At 40.1% G+C, this 25,387-nt stretch overlaps 1 protein-coding gene across 2 annotated transcripts in view; it reads right to left on the reverse strand.

The window, feature by feature from the left end:
• LOC146517610 (atlastin-2-like) overlaps positions 1-23,304 on the reverse strand; it is a 47,896-nt gene extending 24,592 nt beyond the window's left edge. For both annotated transcript variants that reach the window (XM_085164022.1, XM_085164021.1), the window contains exons 1-5: positions 23,182-23,304; positions 10,402-10,688; positions 9,261-9,395; positions 7,497-7,601; positions 7,314-7,364 (exon numbers count right to left, since the gene is read on the reverse strand). In XM_085164022.1, coding sequence (XP_085020148.1) covers positions 7,314-7,364; positions 7,497-7,601; positions 9,261-9,395; positions 10,402-10,688; positions 23,182-23,242 — 639 coding nt within the window. In that variant the 5' untranslated portion in view covers positions 23,243-23,304. The remainder of the gene's footprint in view (positions 1-7,313; positions 7,365-7,496; positions 7,602-9,260; positions 9,396-10,401; positions 10,689-23,181) is intronic.
• Positions 23,305-25,387: the final 2,083 nt, after the last annotated feature.

The following is a 25,387-nucleotide window of genomic DNA, read 5'->3' on the forward strand; positions in this document are numbered from 1 at the left end:
ACGCGTTAGTCGTTACTAGGATTTAGATAGGGTCGTTACTCGTTACTTCGTGTGGTGGCTATCGCGGAGCTTCCACAGATTCTGTAACATTAGCAAGTGGTGGAGGCAGCAGGTGGATGAGGGAAAGGGGACGCAGAAGGAAAAGAGACCCGAGGCGGCCGCCGGTCCAAGTGTGAACTGAACTTCAGGTAAGAAGTTATGATCTGCAGGCTATCCGAGTCAGATATAAACCAAGTTTAGGTGGAGTTTATTTTCGTTATTCTGACTTTTTCCGTACTGCGTACTAGCTAGCATGACGGAGTTTCTATACAGCTGGGTGGGTGCTATGAAGTTAATGATGTTGAACTTTATTTTGTTCATAAGTTATTAGAGTTGCCAACTGTCCCGTCTGGTATTCAGAGAAAATATTACGCGTTTCTTATTGAGGTGGAAAGGAACAGTTTGTCCCGTAATTCAGCTACAATGAAAAAGACACAAAGCTGGAGTTATTCTGTGTCTTTGCTGCACAGCTGCCTCTTCTTCTTTCATTCTCCCCCCTCCCTCTCCTGTTTCTACTTCAATCATGAAAACTGATCAATGATCAGCTGATTGGCTCTCTTGTTTGTTTATCGCCCACTTTGCGCCAGAAAGAGGAAACCAGCCAATGTCACGTTAAACAACAGCAGCACGTTTAAGCTTGATCAGCAGTTGTTAAAATTTATTTAATATTAATTTCTAGTATCAGCTGATGTTTGCTGGAGCCACAGCTGTAAAGCTGCTGGTCATGATGTCGGTTTGTTTATCTGGTGAGAGGGAAACATGAAACCAGGAGATGTCCTTACTGAATCATCAGAGCTGAACAGGTGATGGAGAAACGGGTTTACCTTTTAGGTGACATGAATGAGTTGAAGGGAAGTTATGAACTGTTTCTGAGAGACAGATAACCCCAGGATCCTTTTTAGGTAGCTGACAGCTGGTAACTGTGCAGGTGCGGGTCTAGCAAAGTTTCGCCAGGGGGCCAGGTAGGGCATTAACAGGGAGAGGTGGGCACAAAGAAATACTTTTCTTTCTTATTCTCATTTAAAATGTCTAGCTTTTAAAAAATAATTATCTGAATCTTACAACAAACGATTGATAGATTGATGCAAATATACCATCAAGACAGTGAACATCACTGTCACAACAGTGTTTGTTTTCATTCAAAGGCTTTATGATTTTTCCTATAATGGTGGGCCGGTCTCTAGTCAAAATGCCCGGGCCGATTTTTTGTCCCAGTCCAGCCCTTTATGCAGCTCATCTGCAGTCTGGTGTTACCTACATCTTCCTATTCAGAAGGCAGAATTTCAGAGTTCTGAGTACAATCAAAGCACCACGACTGCAGTTTTTGTGTTGGATGTAAAAGGCGCACATGACGCTGTGACGTAGGCTAGAATCATGGCAGCGGTCAATGATGGTCCAGGCGTGGGATTTCTCTCGTGGAAATATGCACATTATCTTTTCCTTTCTATTGGTAGGTGGCACAGTGCACTTGTGGCAAGTAAGCAAGCTAGAAGACTGGCAAAGTTATGGAAGCAACACATTAATAAGAGAAGTCTGAGTAAAACCAAAGTTACTTTCCCTAGTAACTAGTTACTTTGAAAGTAACGAGTAACTTGAAGTAACTGAGTTACTTTTGATAGAAGTAACTAGTAATGTAACTAAGTTACTATTTTAAAGTAACTTACCCAACACTGCTTTTAACAATATCCTTTCCCTCACAGGCACTCCCCCAAATCATGGACATGCTATCAGAGTATGGCTCTTTTTTGGGATATAAGGTTAATGTAAATAAAACGCAGGTATTAACTGTAAACTATGAACCACCAGTCAAAATTAAGAATTGCTATAAATGGAAATGGGATGCAGATAGCATTAGGTATCTAGGGTTGGTAATACACCGTGACTTCACCAAAATGTTCAATGTCAACTAGGGCCCGATAAATGAATCTATAAAATCAGATATACAAAGATGGAATACCAATCCGTTTCTGGACCTACACTCCAGGATCGAATCAATCAGATTAAATATTCTTCCCCGACTGCTGTATTTGTTTCAGTCTTTACTAGAGATGGCACGATACCACTTTTTTATGTCCGATACCGATACCGATATCATAAATTTAGATATCTGCCGATACCGATATGAATCCGATATAGTGTGTTTTTTTAATCAATAAAACTGTTTTTTTTTTTATATCTTGCTGCATTTTGTATAAGTTTATACTCAAGTTTAAATAAATAACAACACTAAAGCTATTCTGTTATACCTGTATGTAAAAAATACACTGCGCCCAAAATATTTCATAGTTCAGCAACACTGATCAATCTAATAAACTTAAACCTACTCCATCCTTCCTATTCTGGTATTTTAAAGAGTACTTAGCAGAAATATTAAGCAACCTAACTAATAGGGTTGCAAACTCCCAGCAAAAAAAATAGGGAACCACCCACACCCCCCACCTCATGATGCTTAATCGATGTAATTAAATTAAATTTGATGCAGGGAGGAAAATGCACAGAAATAAATTATTTTTCAAGAATAATTAAATAGATTCAACATCTTTCTTCAACAAAATTGCAGACTGCACAGATGGTACCTTCCCAAAGGAAAAAGTACTACAGCTTACTAGGGTATATTAGAATTAACAGTTACTATATACAGTAATGGACTTATATATATTTTTTACATCAGATTAAAACTTTGGGTGTAAGAGTCAGATAATTATTTATTAAAAGCTAGACATTTTAAATGAGAATAAGAAAGAAAAGTATGTCTTTGTGCCCCCTTTTGCCTGTTCATGCCCTATCGGCCCCCCTGGCTAAACTTTGCTAGATCCGCCCCTGCACAGTTACCAGCCGTCAGCTGCGTAGAAAAAGATCCTGGTGTAGAAAGTAATATTAAATAAATTCTAACAGCAGATTATCAAGGTTAAACGTGCTGCTGTTGTTCAGCCGCTGGTTTCCTCTTTCTGGTGCAAAGTGGGCCAAAAACAAACAAGAGAGACGGACTCGCGACAGAAAAGCCGATCAGCTGATCATTGATCAGCTGATCATTGATCAGTTTCACGTTTGAAGTAGGAGCAGGAGAAAGAGAGAGAGAGAGAGAGAGAGAGAGGCAGTCGCTCTATATATTGGTTGTTAATCTTAACGCGGGAATGCTTTACAAACATTCAGAGATGAACTTACACACTTGCTTTACTTCTCTCTGGGAAAACTTCCTCGGAGATGAAATGCTGGTTTGGTAGCACACAGCCGCTCTATCACGCTATGCACACTGCTGCAAGTGCTACGGTTATGAGCCGGGTTAAGCCTTGTAGCAAGTTTTGTGAGGTGCTTTTTTGATATTTAATGGATCGGATTACATTTTTTATTTCTCGCCGATATCCGATCCAGGAATTTGGGTCAGTATCGGACCGATACCGATACCTAATATCGGATCGGTCCATCTCTAGTCTTTACCGATTGCCATACCACAAAAACAGTTTGTGGCATGGGATAGAATATTGTCAAAATACTGGATTGTCAAATTCTGGAACAGGAAAAAAGCTAAAGTTAAATACAAAACGCTCAAACTAAAGAAAGAAAAGGGAGGTCGTGGGCTTCCTTGTCTACGAGAATATTATTGTGCAGCTCAGTTAAGACCATTGATATGTCTCTGTTGTCCAGATTACACGCCGGATGGAAAGATGTTGAAGGAACAATAGTTAAAGGAATACCAGTTACAGCTTTAATATCGGACATAAACGTGGCAGACGAACCTATACTACAAATAATGATATCTGCTTGGAAAGAAGTAATAAGAATTTGCGGTTTGGAAAATGGCTCCAAGGTTTTAAGATGGTGTGCATATGATTCAGATTTTACCCCAAATCATTACGATAATAGATTCAAGAACTGGGTTTCAAAAGGTATAACTAATTATTATTCATTTGTCCACAAGGGGGCATTCCAAAGCTTTGAATTTTTAAGACGTAAACATGATTTGGGTTCAGACAACTTCTTTAGATATCTACAGGTCAGAAATTATTTTAATCAAAAATTAAAAGTGAACCTAAACGAATTACAATTGTAGAAACATTTTTATTATTAACCAAATCTGGAGCGCAAAGCAAAATCATTTCCAAATTATATAACAGCATCCTGCAGTGTAAAAACGACAGCACTGTGTATATTAAAGCAATGTGGGGAAAAGATGGTAATTTGTCAATTACAGAGGAGTGTTGGGCTCACGCATGCAAGATATAGTGGGCTACCACCGGGTCTAATGTTTGGAGTGAATTTTGCTGGAAAAGCATTATGAGATTTTTTTATCACCCCTGCTCAACAAAGATATTGGGGAACTGGTGACACATGTTAGAGATGTGGGGGAGACGGAGCTAACCATTTCTCTAATCTCTAATCCATGAACATCTACAAAATGTTTTTTCATTTGTTTTTCCTTTAACTTTTGAGACCATATTTTTGTGTAATGTACCAGTGGATAAATTGAATTCCAATGATAATAGACTCTTGTATATCCTACTGGCCGCAAGTAAAAGCCTCTTACGAGGGGATGGCTTAAGCCTGAACCACCAACGATGGAAGATTGGATACATTCTGTACAAGAGATCAATACGATGGAAAAATTGTCATTTTCTCTTAAACTTCCGAGGGAGGCAGAGAGGGTCAGAGAAAAGAAGCACATAAAAAACTAACCTTTCTGGGCCATTTCCTGTGCTGTTCTAGTGATTTTTAAAAAGAGCGCTAAACAATTATTTTTTCATTTGGCGTTTGTTTTTTTTCTTTAATTCTTGTCACAGAAAATTTTGACCTTATCTTGTTTAGAGAGACTGCAGCTTTCATAAACTGCTTGTCCATTTCATGTGTGGATATGATGTAGGGCTGCAGCTATTGATTATCTTAGTAATCGAGTAATCTCTTGATTATTCCATCTTTTAATCAGAGTTCTGAAAGGCAGCTTTGAAAAAAAAAGAGCTCTGAAAGGGTGTGTGTGCATATTATGAGTTTTTGTGCATGTGTGTCTGCAAGTTTAAGTGTGCAGGGAATGAGTGAGTTTGTGTCTTCAAGCCTTAAAAGGACTTTAAAGGAATGTGGTGGCTGCTATGAAGACAACTGAGCATTCTGAAGTCTACCCTGTGCTTTCCCACATAACAGACAGGTCTGGCCCAGATCCGGCATCAAGCTGGCACTTCTGACTGACTGGTGTCATGGGTGGGTGTATGTCAACCAGATGTGGGCCAGGTCTGGTAATGGTGGCACTATTTATGTTCCTATGTTCCCATTTTAGTTAGAAGACCCAAATGCCATGTTACAATACTATACTGCTATGGTAATAGAGCAGGGCGATATGACCAAAAATATTTATCATGATATACATTTGAAAATTTGCGATAACGATATAACTGACGATATAATTGACACTAGACAAAACACTTTACAACTCCACAACTTTATTAGTGCAAAAAACAAACAAGCATCAATGTATTTTCACTTAAACAAGCAGCTGTTTTTTATGTGCATTAAAGTTATATAAAAATGTTACAGTGCAAAGGCAAATTCCTTGCTGACAATTTAACCAAAAGGCATTTCCAGTGGAAACTGGCCGACATATCCTCAGCATAACCATGTATAATATCCACAAAACTTAAAAAGAGGTTATACACACAGCACAGTACGTATCACTCCGCGAGGCTCCTGCCTACGATAGCCGTAATGCTCCGACAATCCATCAAGCGGTGCGGGTTCGTACCTTAGCAAAGTTGTACTGAAACATTTGACAGATTTTCGAGCACCGTGCACATAAAATCGTTTCGAGGTCAGTAAACACAACCAGAATTCATACATAAGGCACACGGGATTATAAGGGGCACTGTTGATTTTCAGAAAAATCAAAGGATTGATTTTAAGTGTGCCATATTTTCCAAAAAACATGGTAATAACGACGGCCCGCTAGCATGCGCTACCAAAAATAGTGCTTTGTTGTGTATCTGACGAACGAAAGCTAAACCAGTTACACACCACTGAAGTTGCAACTTTTTTACAAACCAATTCTGGTTCATCTGTTTCATTCATCCATCCGCTTTCGCCCTTCTCATTCCCCGTCGCCACCATGCTTTTTCCGCCATGTGCGTATGAAAACAAAGGCACTGCACATGCGCGTTTTACCCATATTCTATCGCGATATTTCATTTTCTTATCGTTGCCTAACGTTATACCGGTATTACCGAGAACAATATGATATGGCCCAGCCCTATATGGTAGCAAACGTTTCAAATGCAGATTTGACAGGTTTGTGAGTATACACTTTATCCAAAACCTAGTGAGGTTTACTCATGTTTCCCACTGGGTGGCTGTAGCTCATGAGGTCACCAAAAGGGCCGTCTGGGCCACCAAAGGGCCGTCATTCTTTGCGGTATGTGGGCCATGTGTAAGCACATTGTGTGGGGCCAGATCCAGGCCATACGAACTTTGCTATGTGGGTTGATGCAAGGTTTTTGTGCTGCTGATGTGTAGATGTTAAATGATATTAATAACAGTTCAGTGTCCAATCTAACGACCCTCAGGTTTACTGAACCATACATTTTTATTGGCTTGTGAAAAAAGCTTTTATATGTTTAAATATTAACGCAATTAAAATGACAACAACATTTGATATTATTTCACTCTCAACGTAAAATGTTTTTAATGAAAGCCTAAATAAATATTGTGTAGTACAACCCACACTCGCATTTACATCGTTTAACACATTAGCACACAACAGAGCTGTGTGTTAAATGACACATCATTTAACACACAGCTCTGTCAAGTTTTCTTTTATAATCAAATTATTTGAATTACTCAAATCATTACAACCCTAATTTGATGCATTTAATTGTTGCTGAAATAACTTAACATAATAAATAACCTAAATAATTGGGTCATGGGGTCTTGATGCATTCTCAATCATCCAGGAAAGTAAATCTCCAAAAAGTTGATTCTGTTCATCTGGACGCAGCGTTTTGTGGGAGAAACGTTTCGTCACTCATCCAAGTGACTTCTTCAGTCTCAGCTGACTGACCTCCCAGCCCATTGTTCCTTCAGTGGGCTGGTTTCAGTCATTATGCAAATGTACTGTTTATAAGGTTGGGGAAACCTGCAGTCAGTTGAGACTGAAGAAGTCACTTGGATGAGTGACGAAATGTTTCTCCCACAAAACGCTACGTCCAGATGAACAGAATTAACTTTTTGGAGAATTGGGTTTATGCTATAGGATTCAGTCTAGAAATAGTAAAGCTGTCTTGCTACTTGATACTGACCTGGAGATGCTGAAGGTCATCTTCCTGAACATTCTGGGAAAGGTTGTACACCTGAAACACACATAATGTTGATGCCATAATTTCTAGATAAAAATGTGTATTCTATTGTTATACTATCACGATGAATTAAAGAGTTTCTTATGTGACAACTAGAATATACTAGAAATAAAAAAGATGACTGACCTGCACAGAGCTGGTCATGGTGCTCAAGGCAAATAGTGTGGCACAGTCTTTAACGGTAGACTGGCTGTCAAACGCTCCCTGCGTGTCTATTAGTAGAACTGCAACCTGTGGAAAAATGATGTAAAAATAAAAACATACACACCACATACATACAAATAAAGATATATATTTTTTAAATTCCCCTCTCCCCCGAGGGCGTTATTTATCCTTCAAGCTTAGGTCCTCTACCAGAGGCCTGTGAGCTTAAGGGTCCTGCACTGTTCTGGACAGTAATCTTGGATGTTGTTCCTGTGATCTGTTGGAGTCACTTGCCCAGCTTGGGGGGACGACGACGAGTACTCCGATTACCACTAGGACCACTGTTGCCTTCATCCTCGACATCTTCTTGAGTTCTTCTCTCAGCCCCCTGATATCACTCGGTACATCAATCACTACAGCTGTCTTCCTCTGCTTGTCCACAACTATTATGTACGGTTGGTTAGCCATCACCAGTTTGGCTGTCTGTATCTGGCAGTCCCACAGGATCTTAGCTCCCGACGACCCTAGTGGGCATGTCTCATTTTGACCTTGAGACTTCCAGGTCATACTCAGCCCAGGTGTTCCTGTATAATATGCCTGCTGGGTTAGAGCATTACACGTATGCCCTGTCTGCTAGCATCTTGAACCCTGCTGTTATGTGCTGGATTGTCTCAGGGGCATCTTCACACATTCTGCACCTGGGGTCTTGCCTAGTGTGTTAGACCCTAGCCTCTATGGATCGTGTACTTATGGCTTGTTCCTGTGCTGCCGTGATTAGCATCTCTGTGCTGTCTTTCAGTCCAGTTTTGTCCACCCACTGACAGGATGTCAGCCACTTCTTCTGACAGTGGCCAAGTAGTGGCCTGCCGTTCCATCATCCTTACATCTTCTCCTTACTCCTCTTCCGTCTTGGGTTTCTGATGCTACTAATCACTGGCAGGGCGTAAGTGTAGATTGCCGGGATCTTGTTCTTCCTATGAAGCTGACTCCTCAGGACTTGCTTTACACTCTGCTGGTACTTGGTGGTTGCAGCTTTCCTAGCGGCCTCTTCGTGGTTCCCATTTGCCTATGAGATTCCCAGGTGCCTGTAGCTGCCCTCGATGTCTGCAATGCTGCCTTCTGGTAATGCAATCCCATCAGTTTGGAATACGTTCCCTCTCTTTGTTACCATCCACCTATGCTACACTACAGACATCAGAATGTCATTCGGGTAGATCCAAGTTGTGTGGTAGGCTTGACGATTGCTCCATTCCATAGTCGGTATCACTGACAGTAACTGAGGCAAGTCAGACCTACTTTGGATGTTGTGCTGGAGTCTTTTGTGAGTCGTCACTGAGCTCTTAGGGCAACTTTGTTCAGTTCTTTTCCAGCCACTCCTGGGAAGGTTTACCAATGTTCCATTTTTCACCATTTGTCACAAGTGTGGCAGTAATCAGGCCTGGGTATGGCTAGAGAAATTAAACTCAGCTTTACAAAGATGGCATAGGAGCAATTACTTTTTCAGACAGGGCTATATAGGTCTGTATTTTCACCTGAATAATAAACGCCTTCATTTAAAAAACACATTTCTGTTTTTACATGTGTCAACTTTGTCGAATATTTAAATTTGTTTGATGATCTGACAAATTTAAGTTAACAAAAAAAAAATCAGTACGGGGTGAAACATTTTTTCACGCTATACACATATACACACATACCCACACCACATTTTAAAAGGAACAGCCTAGAAGATGCTGTGACACAGACCTTGCTGTGATCTGGTTTCTCCACTACAAACACATCGCTCCACGCCTGGATGCCCGTGGTCTCCCGTTCACAACCACCCCGCCAAGTGAAGCCGGTCAGAGGTTCCTCCTCACCGCCGAGCCACGGATCAGATGACTGGAAGATCACAAGAGTATAGCTAACAAACTGCATTCCAAACTCACACGCAAACATGTGGAAAGCCTTGTGTTTATGGGGTGGGGGGGGGTGTCCAGTCAATTGTTACAAGCTAGTCTGTCTGTGACTTATTTTTGATGGGACCCCGCCAAGGCTGCTCTGTCCTCTTGCTCTCTTTATAATGTTTTATGGACAGAATTTCTAGGGGTAGCCAAGCGGCAGAAAGCTTTCACCTTGGTGGCCTCAGAATCTCTTCTGAGCAGGTGACCTCCAGCTCATACTGGAGAAGTTTGTAGCTGAGTGAAGTGGCAGGAATGAGTATTGGCACCTCCAAGCTACAGGTTATCGTCCTCAATAAGAAAAGGGCCACTTCAAGTGAGAGACAAGCTGATGCCCCAAGTGCAGGAGTTTAAGTATCTCGGGGTCTTCTTCACCAGCAAGGGGAAAGAGGAGCAGTCTGATGGATTGGGCTGCATCTGCAGTGATATGAACACTGCAGTATAAGCTTAACATAAAATTATAAATACTGACTGTTCCAGTTGCTCCTAGTAAACCAAATTTCCCAATCTTCATCGTCAGTGTGGATTAGACTTCACACAGTATGTTAACAGAAACGGCTTCAAAGAACAGCACTCATCTGCTTGACATAGCACCCAGTGACGGTTATGAACCGTTAATGGACACAGAAACTGCTACCGCAGTTAATAGTAGCCACACTCAGATAAATCAAATATGTGTACAGCATTATTCACAGCATTACAACTTTCAACATTTTGAAACAAGCCAATTCTGAAATTAATGATTAATTCAGAAAAACCAGATTCCATAAGCTCATTATCGTGGTGTATAGTTTGCATTTGTATTTTGCCAGAGTGGGGCCATTCAGTGGTTCTTTTGACTGCTCCACCAAGACAAGAGTTGAGGTCAATGGATATATTTGGTGATGTTTGTCAGCAGGATTATGATGAAACTAACAATTTGAATTTCACAGAACTTGACAGGTTACCTGTTTGTACATGTAACGAAGCATAAAGTCGAGCAGGAAGGATTTGCCCTTGCGAAACGCTCCAGCCACGGAGACGACAACCACATGGAGGTCCTGGACCTTCTTCTGCAGCAGCAGTTGCTCCAGCACCTGCTCCTGCAGGAAGAATGAATGCTCCTCCTCATTTGCCACTACTATCTGCACAGGCTGGGGCATGCCCACTTTCTCCTCCTCTTCCTCCTCCAGCAGGTCATAGTCCTCCTCTTCACACCTCATCTGGGATGCGCATGATTTAAAACTGTGGCCACCTGAGAGGGGGAAAGTAAGCTTAAAATGTGTCTGAAGGCTCAGAAGGCAGAAATGATTGGTCATGACTGTTCACTGGTACAAAGCAATAACTAGCCAATTAAAGGGATTTACAGCCTGTGTTCTTATTATCAATTATCATTTGTAGCAAAAAAAATATATCGTTTTCAGTTCTCTCAACATTCATGAACATTGCTGTTAAATATAACATGACTTTCTAGCAATTTAATTTTGGCAACTCTACATATAACAACCACTTGTGAAATAGTTGGTTGTGAGTGCTTAGATAAATTACACTCACTTCCAGATTCTTTAAAAATCAGTGTGGAGTTTGGAGGGGTGGGTGGCAGCTACACTGATCCTGTTATTATATGAGAGACCATTTCTATTGTTTTTGACTTGGATAATTGATTTCAATTCAATTTCATTTATATAGCGCCAAATCACAACAAGAGTCGCCTCAAGGCGCTTTATATTGTACAGTAGATCCTACAGTAATAGATACAGAGAAAAACCCAACAATCATATGACCCCCTATGAGCAAGCACTTTGGCGACAGTGGGAAGGAAAAAACTTCCTTTTAACAGGAAGAAACCTCCGGCAGAACCAGGCTCGGGGAGGGGCGGCCATCTGCTGTGACCGGTTGGGGTGATAATGAAACTCATCGCTCAATGCAAAGTCGAGCCAAATGTATTTATAAAGCAAATAAATAAGAAATAGAAAGGAATATATAGATTAGGAATAGATTAAATAGATGTTAGTGGGTGCTATACATATATAATAATGACTGAAAAAATACACAGGAGAGACAATAGGTAATCAGACAGACTCAAATGCCACTACATCTATACAGATTTATTTCACCAGCAGGCAAAGTACAGAGTGAGTGCAGGGGGCACAAAGAACAGAGGTGAGCCAATTAATACCTCCTTTAACCTCCTAGGACCTGGCGTCCACATATGTGGACATCACATTGAGTTATTTAGACCAAAATACTAAATTTTGCTCTACAAGGGCTTGATATCCACTTACGAGGACATTATACTGCTACTGTTCTATCAAAATTTTAGACGAATACCCTCATTTGTGGCTCTTATTTTTCTTAAAAACAAAAATAAGGTAAAAAAAAAAAAAAAATCTGGTAATTCTTTGTTTTTACATTCATCAGGCCCCAATATGCCCAAATAAAAAAATGCATGCCGTGGAAGAGTTCGGGTCTTAGGAGGTTAATTTAGTTTTTATTTAATAGAACCATAAGCATGAAGAGTAGGAGTAATAAAGATGCACATGTTATAACTTAATATAGTAAGCTTTTTATAGTCTACTTAATTTTCTATTATGCTGGAAGTCAGAAACTCCCTGATCTCTGTGTTACCAGTATTAGTGAAATGGCCTGCAAAACTACAGTTACAGTACAGTAACTGTACAGTTACAGTACAGTAACTGTACAGTTACATTAAGGTAGCCCTGTCATTACAGGGCTACCTTAGTGGTTCACACCAACTTTACAAGCAATTGTCACAGTACAAAGATTATGACGCAAATCACACAATCAGTAACATCCTTTCTACAGCTAACTGAAAATTGCTCAACATCTAATTTCATTGATGTGTCATATTACAGAAACACTTATATTGTTTAAGAACTACAATATACTACAGAAATACATGGGAGAGTATCGCCTCGACTGCCTGCCAAGACTACACAGTACTAACAAAGAAAAATGTAGCGTGACCATTAAAACGCAGCATAACAGGAGGGTGGAGAAGATGGAAGAAAGATGAAAGGGAGACTTTGAAAAGATCAGTGCCCTGGAGCTATGACGTCAACTCTGAATAGGCACATTTGAGGAAGTTAAATTACTGTGAAATTTTTATTAAATGGGAGGTCTGGATTTTCCAATAATATATGACTTTGATAATACAAAGTTGTCTGTAAACCTAGCCAAAATCCACAAACAAATACTTTATTAGTGGAAGATTACATTTACCCATAACTTTACTCTACATGGTTCTACTCAATGGAACAAGAGAACCATTATCAGAAATAGAAAAACACTGGATATAGAAACAGTTTGATGATAATGGTATTTTTATTAATCACCATGACAATGGTAAATTTTTACAATTGGAAGCATTCCAAGACAAATTTTACATACAATATTCTTATTGTCATTACAAATTGTCAATGCAATTACAAATTGATCAAATACATGACTTCTCACGAGAAAGAAACAAACAAACAAAAGGGGGGGGGGGGGGGGGGGGGTCGGTGACAACAATATAATCTCTAATAAATGTTATAAATATGAGAAATGGCCAAAACCTCTAAAACACAGACACTTTTCCAATTTCAATTCAGTTTTATTCATATAGTTCCAAATCAAGACAGCAGTTGCTGGTACTTTATATTGTAAGGTAAAGATCCCACAACCCTATAATAATACAACAGAGAAAACCCCAAAAAGCTTGCTCATCAACCCCTTATGAGCAAGTGCTTTGACAACAGTAGGAAGGAAAAAACTCCCTTTTAATAGGAAGACACCTCCAGCAGAACCAGGCTCACAGGGGGCAGCCATCTGGTCCCCCTGACCAGTTAGGGTAGGGGGAAGAAGACAGGGAAAGGACAAGCTATTGAAGAGAGCCAGAGATTTATAATAAATAATAACAAAATGCAGAGGTGTATAAACAAAGTGAAAGGGGCAACTGAAGAAGAAACACTCAGTTTCTTCTACAGTTTTGACTGCATTTGCTCATGGGAACCTCCCAGCAGCCTAGACCTTGCAATGTAACTAAGGAAATATTTAGGATCACCTGATCCAGCCCTAACAATATGTTTATTAAAAAGTATAATCTTAAAAGTAGAGATAGTGTCTGTCTCCTGAATCCACAGAAGAGGGGCCTGAAAACTGAAGGCTCTGCCTCCCATTCTACTATTAAATACTGAAGGAACCACAAGTAAGCAGTCTGAGAGCAAAGTGCTCTAATGGGGTGATATGGTACTATAAGGCCATTAAGATGGGACCTGATTATTCAGGACCTTGTGTAAATTCAATTCTAGGTTCATTTTAAAATAATCAACAACTGTTATTCAGCCGCTGAGACTCTAAAAGATTTGTTTTTGAAGTTTGTTTGTTTTACTGTTAATGCTATCCTTTCAGGTTTTAACATGAGACTCAGGTGTTATAAAACTGAAGATTTAAACAGTTTTAGATACATTATACATTCTCAAAGCACTTTGTTTGAATAAAATGTTAGATTGAAAAACACAGCAGCAGAAGGTTTCACAGAAGTGTGATTACTTCTTCTAATTTAATAACATGATCCAGAGTCCACATAATCAACAGATTCACCCTGGAGGCAGGGCCAAGGCGGTTCTCTGGGTCCAAAGGTTAGGAGAAGCTTCATGCTTAATTTTTTTTTTTTTTTTTTTTTTTATATAAATCACACCTGTCCTGTGCCAGATGTTCTTTTGACCCACTGAGAAAGACATTTTTGTGACATCAGGTGGACTGACGCTCATCGCAGGGATCAAACAGGACTCATAATCTTCACCAGCAGCTCCCTCAGAGGGAAGTCTTCAGACCTCCACTATCAGCTCGGCCAATAAGATGGACAAACCCAACATGTCATGAACAGTGTGTTCATCAAGAGTGAACACATAACATGATTTTTCTGTTGTTGTTTTCTGGGTGGTGCTGAGGGCAGCTCCTGTAATCACAAGGAGATAAGAATCATTACAAACTGTAAAATGTGAAGTGTATCTCTCAAATCTGAAATAAAGTGGTCAGAATTCAATGGTGGTCACCTGCAGGAAAACAAGAGACAAACACACATTATTAGCAGTGTTTGAGCTGCTGCCCGAGTACTGGACAACATATTAACCTCCTAGGACCTGGCGTCCACATATGTGGACATCACATTTTGGGTTATTTAGAATTTAATATTTAATTTTGCTCTACAAGGGCCTGATATCCACTTACGAGGACATTATACTGCTACTGTTCTATCAAAAATTTAAACGAATATCCTCATATGTGGCTCTCATTTTTCTTAGGAACAAAAATCTGGTTTAAAAAAAAAAAAAAAAAAAAAAAAATCTGGTAATTCTTTGTTTTTACATTCATCAGGCCCCAATCAGCCCAAATATCAAAGAGAAATTAAAAATGCATGCCGTGGAAGAGTTTGGGTCTTAGGAGGTTAATGCTTCACATTTCTCTCTAGCGATATAACATGTACAGAGTACTGAACATTTAACTTTGTGAACAACACCTAATTAAGAACAATTCAGCCCGTTTTCTGGGGGGGGTTTATTTTGCTCTTTTAAACAAGAACACTTGAAACAAACTCAGTTGAGAAAAAAAATCTCTCACTCTCTCTCCCCCTTTCATTCCACTTTCAAACCTGTGGACGGTCTTTATCCTTCAAGCTCAGGTCATCTACCAGAGGCTTATGAGCTTGAGGGTCCTGCGGAGTATCTTTGCCGTTCCTAGGACTGCGCTCTTCTGGACAGAGATATTGAATGTTGTTCCAGGGATCTGCTGGAGCCACTCGCCTAATTCCTGACGACTGCTGCATTCCGTAGTCAGTATCCGTAATGATCTCACTGAGGGGGCTCAGGCCTATGCAGAACAGCAGTGAGTAGATCCCGCACTTGATGGTGACTTGCACTATAAATTTGAAGTTGGCCTCTAGTGTTGTTTGCCACATCACCAGTGAGTTCCTGATGAAGGTTGTTAGGGTCCTGTTGATCTTGTACAATTCTAGGAATTCCAGGATCCAAGTGTGAGCCATCAAGTCATAGGCCTTCTTATAATCAATCCAGGCAGTGCACAGGTTAGTCAGCCTAGTCTTGCAGTCTTGGGCAACTGCTCTGTCAGCCAGTAGCTGGTGTTTTGCACCTCTGATACTCCTACCAATTCCTTTATGTGCCCCGCTGATGTATTGACCCATGTGCCTGTTCATCTTAGCTGCCATGGTGCCTGCCAGAAGCCTCCACGTGGTACTGACGCAAGTTATTAGCCGGTGGTTGGATGGGACTGATCCTTTGGTTCATTTGTGTAGTTAGGCGCTCACTGACAACCTACTGGCTTCTTCAGCCAGTGGGTGTGAACCATGCTGGGGCCTGGTGGCAGTCCAACTCTTCATACTGGAGACCCTTTTCTTAAATGTCTGCCACTGTGATGGTTACTGGACCCTGTTCAGGGATAGTGCAGTGGTCTGCTTTTAGATTTACAAGCCACTGAGCATCGCCGTTATGTGTTGCGTCCTTCTCTCATATGCTCTTCCAGTATTACTCAGTCTCCAGCCTTGGTGGTGCTGTTCTCATATTGTTCCCCTGCCACTGAGAGCACACCTTGGATTGTTCTGTGAGGAACAGCTAGTTTATTCTCCTGCCTTCTATTTCTCAGCTGCTCGGTATGTAACAGCAGCACATAGAGGAAGTGGCTGACTTCCAAATGACATAGCATTTGGGTGGTACCTCAATCTCTAGCCGTGAGAGCAGTTCCTTCTTCCGAATGTTGGAACACTGAGCTACTAGTTTCGCCATCAATCTGGATGCTGGGTATGGAAAATTCCATAGGTCCCTCATCCATTCATGCAACCCTTTCCGCTGGGGTTACTTATGTAGCAGCTTCCAACAGCGCCCTATTTTTGTCTCTTGCCCACTTATTTTGTCTTGTTCCACTTGTCATCTGTGTGTCCTGGTTACTCAACACCTGACGCAGACCTTATTAATCCAGGCTACAGATCAAAGACGTGAGGAAGGTGGTTGGCCAACTACCGGAGCTACAGAAAGGGGAAATTAAGAAGCTGCCCAAGAAGTATAGCAAGCTGCCCATAAGCGAGGCCTTAGAAACTGCCAAGCAAAAACCGAGCCTTTTCCAGCTGCTTCAAGAGGGTTAGGGTTAGAGAAATAGAAGGCAGGAGAATAAACCAATGTCAGTGACAGGGGAACAGTATGAGAACAGCAGCAAGGCTTGAGACCGAGCAATACTGGAAGAGCATATGGGAGAAGGACGCAACACATAATGGCAATGCTCAGTGGCTGGTGGATGTAAGAGCAGACCACAAAACCTGAACAGGGTCCAGTAACAATCACAGACATCCAAGAAAGGGTCTCCAATGTGAAGAGTTAGACAGCACCAGGCCCTAACATGATTCACTCTTACTGGCTGAAGAAACTGACTGCACTCTATGAGAATCTAACAGTGCAAATGAAGCAGCTGCTAGTCGAGACACTTACAATGGCTAACTGAAGGCCGGACAGTCCTGTTCCCCAAGGATCCTTAGAAGGGTCCAGTTCCATCAAACTACGGGCCAATACCCTGCCTCAGTACCCCATGGAAGCTCCTGTCAGGCATAGGGCTGGGCCATATTATACCGTTCACGGTAATACTTGTATAATGTTGGGCAACAGTAAGAAAATGAAATGTTGCGATAGAATATGGGTAAAACATGCATGAGCAGTGCCTTTGTTTTCATACGCACAAGGCGGTTACGCCTTGGTTATGCTGAGGATATGTCGGCCAATTTCCACTGGAAATGCCTTTTGGTTAAACTGTCAGCAAGGAATTTGCATTTGCACTGTTAAATTTTTAATAAAAAAAACAGCTGCTTGTTTAAGTGAAAATACATTGATGTTTGTTTGGGGTTTTTTTGCACTAATAAAGTTGTGGAGTTATAAAGTATTTTGTCTAGTGTCAATTATATCGTTATCGCAAATTTTCAAATGTATATCATGATAAATATTTTTGGTCATATTGCCCTGCTCTAGTCAGGCATAGTAGCTAAAATGAATAGGCATATGGCTCAACACATGAGAGGGGGCACATAAAGGAATTGGCAAAGCTACTGGCAGACAGAACAGTTGTGCTAGACTCCAAGACCAGGTTCACCAACCTGTGCACTGCCTGGATTTATTATAAGAAGGCCTATGACTCGATGCACCACAAATGGATCCTGGCATGTCTAGAACTGTACAAGATCAACAGGACCCTAACAGCCTTCATCAGGAACCCAATGCAGATGTGGCAAACAATGCTAGAGGCCAACTTCAAGTCCATAGCACAAGTCACCATCAAGTGGGGGATCTACCAAGGAGATGTTCCGGTTTTGCATAGGCCTGAACCCCCTCAGTGAGATCACTATGGATACTGACTACAGAATGCAGCAATTGTCAGGAATTAGACGAGTGGCTCCAGCAGATCCCAGGAACAGCATCCAATATCTCTGTCCAGAAGAGCGAAGTCCTAGAAACGGCAAAGATTCTCCGCAGGACCCTCAAGCTCCCAGGCCTCTGGTAGACTATGGAATGCAGCAATAGCAATGCAGAGATAGAAGCCACTGTCATCAAGACATGGAAGCTCCTTACCATGCATGTAGGGTTTCACCCCAAATCTAGCACCCTGAGACTGTACGCCTAAGTAGAAGGAAGGTACGCCTGAGAAGGAAGGAGGCCGGGGACTAGTGAGTGTCAGTACCACAGTCCAGGACGAGACAACGAATATCCACAACTACACCAGAAAGATGGCCACCACCAATGTGCTCAGTGAATACCTCAGGCAACAGAAGCCTAATGGGAGCAAGAGGAGGAACTATCAAGGAGTCTCTAACACAACAAGCAAGCCCCCAGGTACAAGGCTCTGTATAGATACCCCTGCTTTCCTATTATAATCCTGTTTCTTTTAGTTTGTGAACATCAGCTGTGTAAGACACAAACGGAAATCAGAAACTGGGATTTTACAGGCTGTATTGTGAGAACATTTTCGATCTTCAGTAATTCTTATTCTGTTAAAACTGAATGAAATCCATCATCAGTGAGGGTTTAAAGTGCATTTTCTTTTATTAATTTGGTGTTACTGTCATTACAGATGTAAGAGAGACACAAAAATGCTGCCATTTGCATATATTTTATAATCAGCTCTCCAAAAGAACTGAAGGAGAGTCTAACTTGTTGCTCTTACAGAATAATACTCATTAAAAAGTACAGTAACTGTCATGTTAGTTAGTGACTGAGCAGCTAGAGTGGCATTTCTCCATTGCTCTTATAAACAGTTTTAGTGCCTGATCTTCAGCTGCAGGTCTGAACATCTTTCCGTTGAGTACAGCAGCAGAGCTCTGACTGTACAGCACTGACTTTAATGTACATTCAAGCTCAGAGTGACTTGTTTAGTCAAGGTATATTCATTCACATGCACGGATTAGCTACCAAACACGGCTTTCCCCAACAGATGACTGCTCAACTAAGCTAGCTAGCTCAGGATGTTAATTTCTGATTAGCTTACAAACACACATTCAACTTACCGAAAAAGTGCAGTTAGTCCTCTGGTCCTTCTGTCGGTTAATCCAGTTTACTGCAGAACACCTCATGCTGTCAGTTTGAAACTGTCGTGGTTTTGGAAAGTAAATGCTGGCCCTCCTCTCAGCGTGGCTCTATCAGCCATTCCCGATTAGATATAGGCAAGTTTCTCTGTAACAGCAGTTGCCAGTCAAAGCTGTCATGACGTTGACCCCAATTCGATAGCATTAAGTTATTAACATGAATCCAACCTGTGAGAAAGGAGACCCCTTGAACAATGGCATAAAGCATCTTTGTGAAAAATCTGATAACATGGAGGAGGCAGGGTTTATGAGCTGTTAGGTCGTCCATGTTTTCTACAGTTATTGGTTGGAAACATTGTTTGAGTGACTTCAAATTCATATGTTTCATGGGTCATTATTTTAATTGGCTGGAGAAGAGACAGCAGGGTGACATTTACAGCTGGGCAACTTGAGCAGGTGAAGCAAATATGCACTGTAGCCTGGAACAAGAGGTATGCCTACAGGAAGCAAAGATTAAAGGAGTGAATAAATAATCGTTGACTAATAAAAATTAACTGACAGATTAGCCACAGACTGACTACCAAAATAATCTTTACGTGAATATTAGAGAATATAGAATATTAGAGTATTTAGAGAATAAAATAATTAATTGCCTTTTATTTATGGGAATATGCTGACAGTTCTAAACAAATGCAATACCATCATTGCCATTTTCAAATAAATGCATTAAACTAAGCACTCTTTACAGTGTAAATATGTTCTATATAGCATGGCTGTAGTCTTGAAGGTTGAGTCTCCTCGCAGGAATCAATAAACTGGCAGTCAGAAGTGAAAGTCTGCTGGATGGGGAAAAAACCTGTCTAATTCTAGAAGCCTCAGCTTTCCTCTTGATTATAGTCCTTTAAGGGGAATTATTGCTATTACAGAACTGCAGGCCTGACCTGAAGTGTATAGTAAATAAAACCACTATTTACAAAAGTCAGTGTTAACCTTTGGATGAGTAAAGCTCCTTGTATGGCAGCAGTGATGCTTCACTGACCTACAGATCCACTTAGATTGAATAGAGACATGTAACCAGGACAGATTTAACTCTTTGGGTGACCTGGTCCCCATTCAATTTGTCATAGAAGCAGTGAGCAATATAGCATAAGCAACTAATGTTGCTTATGCTATATGAAAAAGACAGTCCATGCTTTAACGTTCTGCTTACGAGGGCCAGCAAATCAGAATAAAGTTAACTGAAAGGGAGGAAGACATGTAGAAACTCTTTGTTTCAGATATTTGATAAACTCAGAGGGGTCACTGAGGTACAGCATTAGACAAATGAAGATCATCTGAACTGTGAATAATGCAAAGCTATTAATGTATCCAAGCATAAACATACTGTGCACGTCTGGATGAAGATTTCAAAGAGATCCATCTATTAATATCTATCATCCAGCTCCCTCATACTGTATTTATAATCTAAAACTTCAGTTATGTTTTACTAATTTTATATTTATAGATAGATAGTAGAGTAAGAAAGTAAAGTAAGATTACAAAGAGAAAAGGAAATTGAGTAAATGCATTTTGTTAAAAGTCAAAGTTTATGTAAAATGACTAAAAACATATTTACATTGTTAAAAAAAAGTTATCTTTCAGTTATTGTGAACTGCTTGTGAAAAATGTAATTTCCTGCATATGATGGGTGAAGGTAGCACAGGGTGGGAGAGAAGAGCGCAAAGAGACAGTGTGCGATGACACAGAGCAGGTGGAGAAGTTAGCTTGTTTTCAAGTATTTTCAGTGAGTGAGTTCAGACTTTTTGTCAAGAGAAGTCGCAATTTGTGTCTGTACCCATGTTGGCAAGACACGGTAAAGTTTCAGCGTGAAGCTGCTGGACAGGACAGTGTATTTTGTTTTCTGCTGCTGGTGTAATTATTAAGATGGAGCAAGGCTAACACAGCCATTTGCTAAAAAGGACTACTGTAGACTGCCAACTTTGCCACCAGACTGCGCATGGTTTTTGGGAAATGCAGTAAATCTATTAATCTAGGCCCGATTTGTAAAAGGTGGATGGATGGGTTCAGTCATTCGGTAGGGGTTCAGAGTAGAGCTGCTACTCCTCCACATCAAAAGCAGACAGGTAAGGCTGTCATGTCATAGGTAGGACAGGGCATATCCTACTGGAAGAGGACCCTGGTGTACACACAGGACACGCTGCAGAGAATACGTCTATTGGCGTAATTGAAGCATTTTGAAGTGTTAATTTGAAGTTCAATCGAAGTGTTTTTCTTTTTTGTTGTACTTTACTTATAACGTTGCACAATGCAAGGTGCCACACAGTTAAGCAACTTGATTCAATATTGAAGAATGGGATTAATGGTTTAAAATACCTTTGTTGTTAGTGTTTCTTAAATTTACACTTAATAATAATAATAACAATAATAATAATAATTCAGTGTTCAACCCCAGATCCACTGAGTTTTACTGTCCCACATACGCTTATTTACTTTTAGCTTTTATCCTCACATTTTAAAATATTAACTGTTTTATTAACATTTTATTTATTTAAATTTAAATCTAAAATAAATAACGCTATGGAACCCTGAAAATAAACAGTCTACATGCCACGCCCCCTTTAGATTCACCCTTTCAGCAAGTTGCCCAATTTAAACATTTCTCCAGTGTCTGTCCTTTGCTATTAAAACACATTAGAAACTATATTCAGTCAAAATTCTGCTAATCTGTCTTAAAGTGCTTCTATGAAGAAGCCCAGGGCTTATCTGAGAATTACAAAACCAATAACCACGCCCTAAGAATTCCCATTAGGATCTGGCTAATAAGTACAGGTCTATAAGCATCAGTGCTGTTGCAATATTCAGTCTGAACTTGAATCTGACGAGATAATAAACATACCAGCACAAATACATACAAATCACATCTTTAACAGCAAACAGTTCCAGCTTCTTCTTCAATGACATAAGAAACTATGTGCTTAAAAACAGGGTAAAGAACAGTGAATGCTTTTTGATATTACAGTCCACCAACACTCCTCAAACAGACTAAGGAGTTAGTAAACTTTAAAAATCCAAGATTTCCTAAACAGCCAGCTCAGGGAAACCAACATAGCTGTCCTGGTATCCTTGAGAACCTTGTAAGCAGATTATTATGAACTACTCTAACCTGATACTGGGTGTCTTTCACGAAAACCACAATAGCATTGCTTATGCGTTTTCTTTTTTCAGTGACAGTTAACAACTACTGGCAAGTAATTCTTTGAAGCGCCACAGCTAAATAGTAGATCCTTCCAGTATTAAGGTAAACTTACCTCACTGCTTATTCCTTCTGACCTCTGTCCATTAAATCGTTGACTTACATTTGAGATCAAGGGTGCACAATCAGAGCTCTTGCAAAAATAATATAAGTTTCGTCGATACTAGAGAATTAAAAAGTTGAATTTTTCAATTCAGATCTTCATTTACAAATGTTAATTTCATGAATTTCTTAATAAGACAGGAAAGCCATTTCAACTGGCAATTTTAACTTTAGTTGGAACTCGAAGTTAATTTGTAATGTGTGTACCCTAAGGCCTAAGGCATAAAGCTATATTACATTTGTAACGGTGTCCGCTGTTAAAGCGCCTCGTTATCCAGTGCGTCGTACATTAGCCTAGCTAAAATTACACAGCAAGTTAAGTTAGCTAGTTGCTAGATAATAGACGAATACGGGCTTCTATTTACTGTACATTGAGAGATCGGTTTAGCGGCTGTTATAATGACATGTTCTACAAGAATGAACGTCAGCTCAAGGGGTAAGCAGTAGCAGGAAAAACAAACACATTCAGCTGCAGGTGAGGACAGCTGAGTGGCTTCACACCGGCTTTATTCTAACAACACACTGCACAGCGAGAATGAGTCGTCCCCGGCTCAAAGAACACACGCTCAGTGTCATTATCAAAACAATACAATAAAACAATCTTTTCAGTGATATTTTATCGGTCGAACACAGCGGGAAGCTCAAATTCGCAATAATATGCGAAACAACGGCTGAGGCGAATATTTGGTGAAGCGGAGCGCTGCATTGTCATTTCATAACCGTTGTTATCTATCAAACGCACACAAACACACTGCGGTTAAAACCACACAAAAACTCTTCTTACTGGAATCTTTCAAGTCTCGGAGCGTTAATTACCTTCTTTCAATATGCTGCTTTTATGACTCCGCTGTTTCAACCTGCTCTTCTCATCCGCCATCTTTCTTAACCCGCAAATAACGGCAGACCGCTCTGACGTCACCGAACTCAGAGCGGCAGTAATGTCCGTGGGGTCCTAAAATACACAACCGGCCTGTTCCTCGTGTAAGTTGGCTTCTGTTCTGCAGCCCTCACTTTCCATGGTTTCATGGCAATATTACTAGGTAAATTCCAGAGGTATGAATTAGACACCTTCTTTAAGTGGTCAAAAAAGTGGATCCAAAAGCAGAGGTGGGTCGAGTATCCAAAAATTGTACTCAAGTAAGAGTAGCATTACTTTAAAATATTACTCAAGTAAAAGTGAAAAGTAGTCTTCAAAAAAGTTACTCGAGTAAGAGTAAAAAAGTACTTGGTGAAAATACTCAAGTAGCGAGTAACTGTTTGAAATGTCTGATTTATTTTATAAATAAATGCTATCAGACCAACAAAAATAAATAAATATATAAATTTTAGTATTTTCAAACGGAATATATGTAAAAACATCAACAAAATAAGGCACAACAATTCTAATTTCAAGATTTCAGATTTTCACAACATTTTTCAAACAAGCTTTTTTCACCAATACCTACAGTAAATAATATAAATATATAAACAGTGCAAACAATTTCCAGTGACAAGATATGCTGTAAACTTTATATTCATTTTTGCTCCAAATGGCACAGCAGCCTCAGAGAAAACAGAACGAGGCATTTTCCTCATGTACATACAAGGGAGCTCAGTTTACCATAAATTGTATGGGTGTGCATTTATTTCTGCATATTTAGTAAAAATGTGCCATTTCTTGACTCAGTGAGGTGATGGTTAAGCTTCAGCAGCAGTTTGCTCTCAATGTTCTTTCTGTGAAGCTGTAACTGTTTAGCAGTGAACAGGAGTCCTGAATCCTTTCTCTGTAAATTAATTTATCTTCACTCAGTAGGGCTTTTACACTATAATCATGAAAGTTTGTGGTCAGGCACACTGCAGGCTCCCCCTGACCTGCTTTCATGTTTGTTGTGTGTCTTTAAAGTTGGTTTTGCTCACGATTTCCTCTGTCTTCACACCTGGATGGCAGTGTGGTTGACTGAGAACAGGAGAAAGAGAACAGGCTGAAATTAATGAGTTCCAGTTGTCATACAAACAGACAGCTGCAACTGAAACCTGCCACAAAACTGTTAACTGTCACTTTCTTCCAGTTTTGAAATTAAGCTACATGTTTTGTTTGGTTTGCTGATCACATTATCGCCACTCAAAATTATAAAAATAAATAAATAGGAAATTAAGCATAATTGCACTCTCCATAAAGGGACCTGTTTTTACATTGAATTACAGCTCAGCTAAATGACAGTTCCACTGTAACCTATTATTTGCAGACAAAGAAAGGTAAAAATGTTTATCTTGTGTATGTGGATAGTCACAATTTTTACGGTCTGAATTACTGATGAAAACTTAATCAGCTTCAGAGTCTTGAGTGATCAGTGATATAATGTAGCACATCACCAATATGCATCCAGCTCACAGAAACTCTCAGGAGGTTCAAGTAGCCAGTCTGCTTGCACAACTCAAAAAAAAATGAGGAAAACCTTTTTCATTCTGGATATAAATTTTTTCTCATTAGTGAATATTTTAGAAAATGTTGTGACGATTTTAACCAAAATTAACACTATTTCAGCAACTCTAACTCATGTGAAGAATTAAGAAAGCAAAAGAAAAAACAAAACAAAACAACAACCATAGTTTTCATTAGGCCAGCTCTGTCACTGGCCTAATGAAAGCTGTGAGCCTTGTTTGTAAACTCTATTTAATGTGTGGAATTTATTTGGATAGTGTTTAGTCGTGTTACTGCCCGTGAGGCTAGCTTTAACATCTACTCATACATGAGCAAGTTATTTTCGTATTGGTTATTTGCCTAGTGGTTCACTATCGGTTTCTGAGTTCTGTCATTTTTTCCTCCTTTGCCTTAACTGATCTCCCTTGTGAGCAAAGTTCCCTCTAAGCTGCGCACGTGCACAATTGTGCACTGCTGGCACAGTCTCTGCACACAGAAATTCTGTGTTGCGCACAAAAAAAAAATCTAACCTGAATTGAAATGAAAATAAATACGTTAACAATTCTGTTTTGCAGTGTTAGTCAGTAAGTGACTGGCTGCTCCCATATGGGATTAGAATGA

The sequence above is a fragment of the Neolamprologus multifasciatus genome, chromosome 6 (genome assembly GCF_963576455.1).
Source record: "Neolamprologus multifasciatus chromosome 6, fNeoMul1.2, whole genome shotgun sequence".
In the NCBI taxonomy this organism is placed as follows: domain Eukaryota; kingdom Metazoa; phylum Chordata; class Actinopteri; order Cichliformes; family Cichlidae; genus Neolamprologus; species Neolamprologus multifasciatus.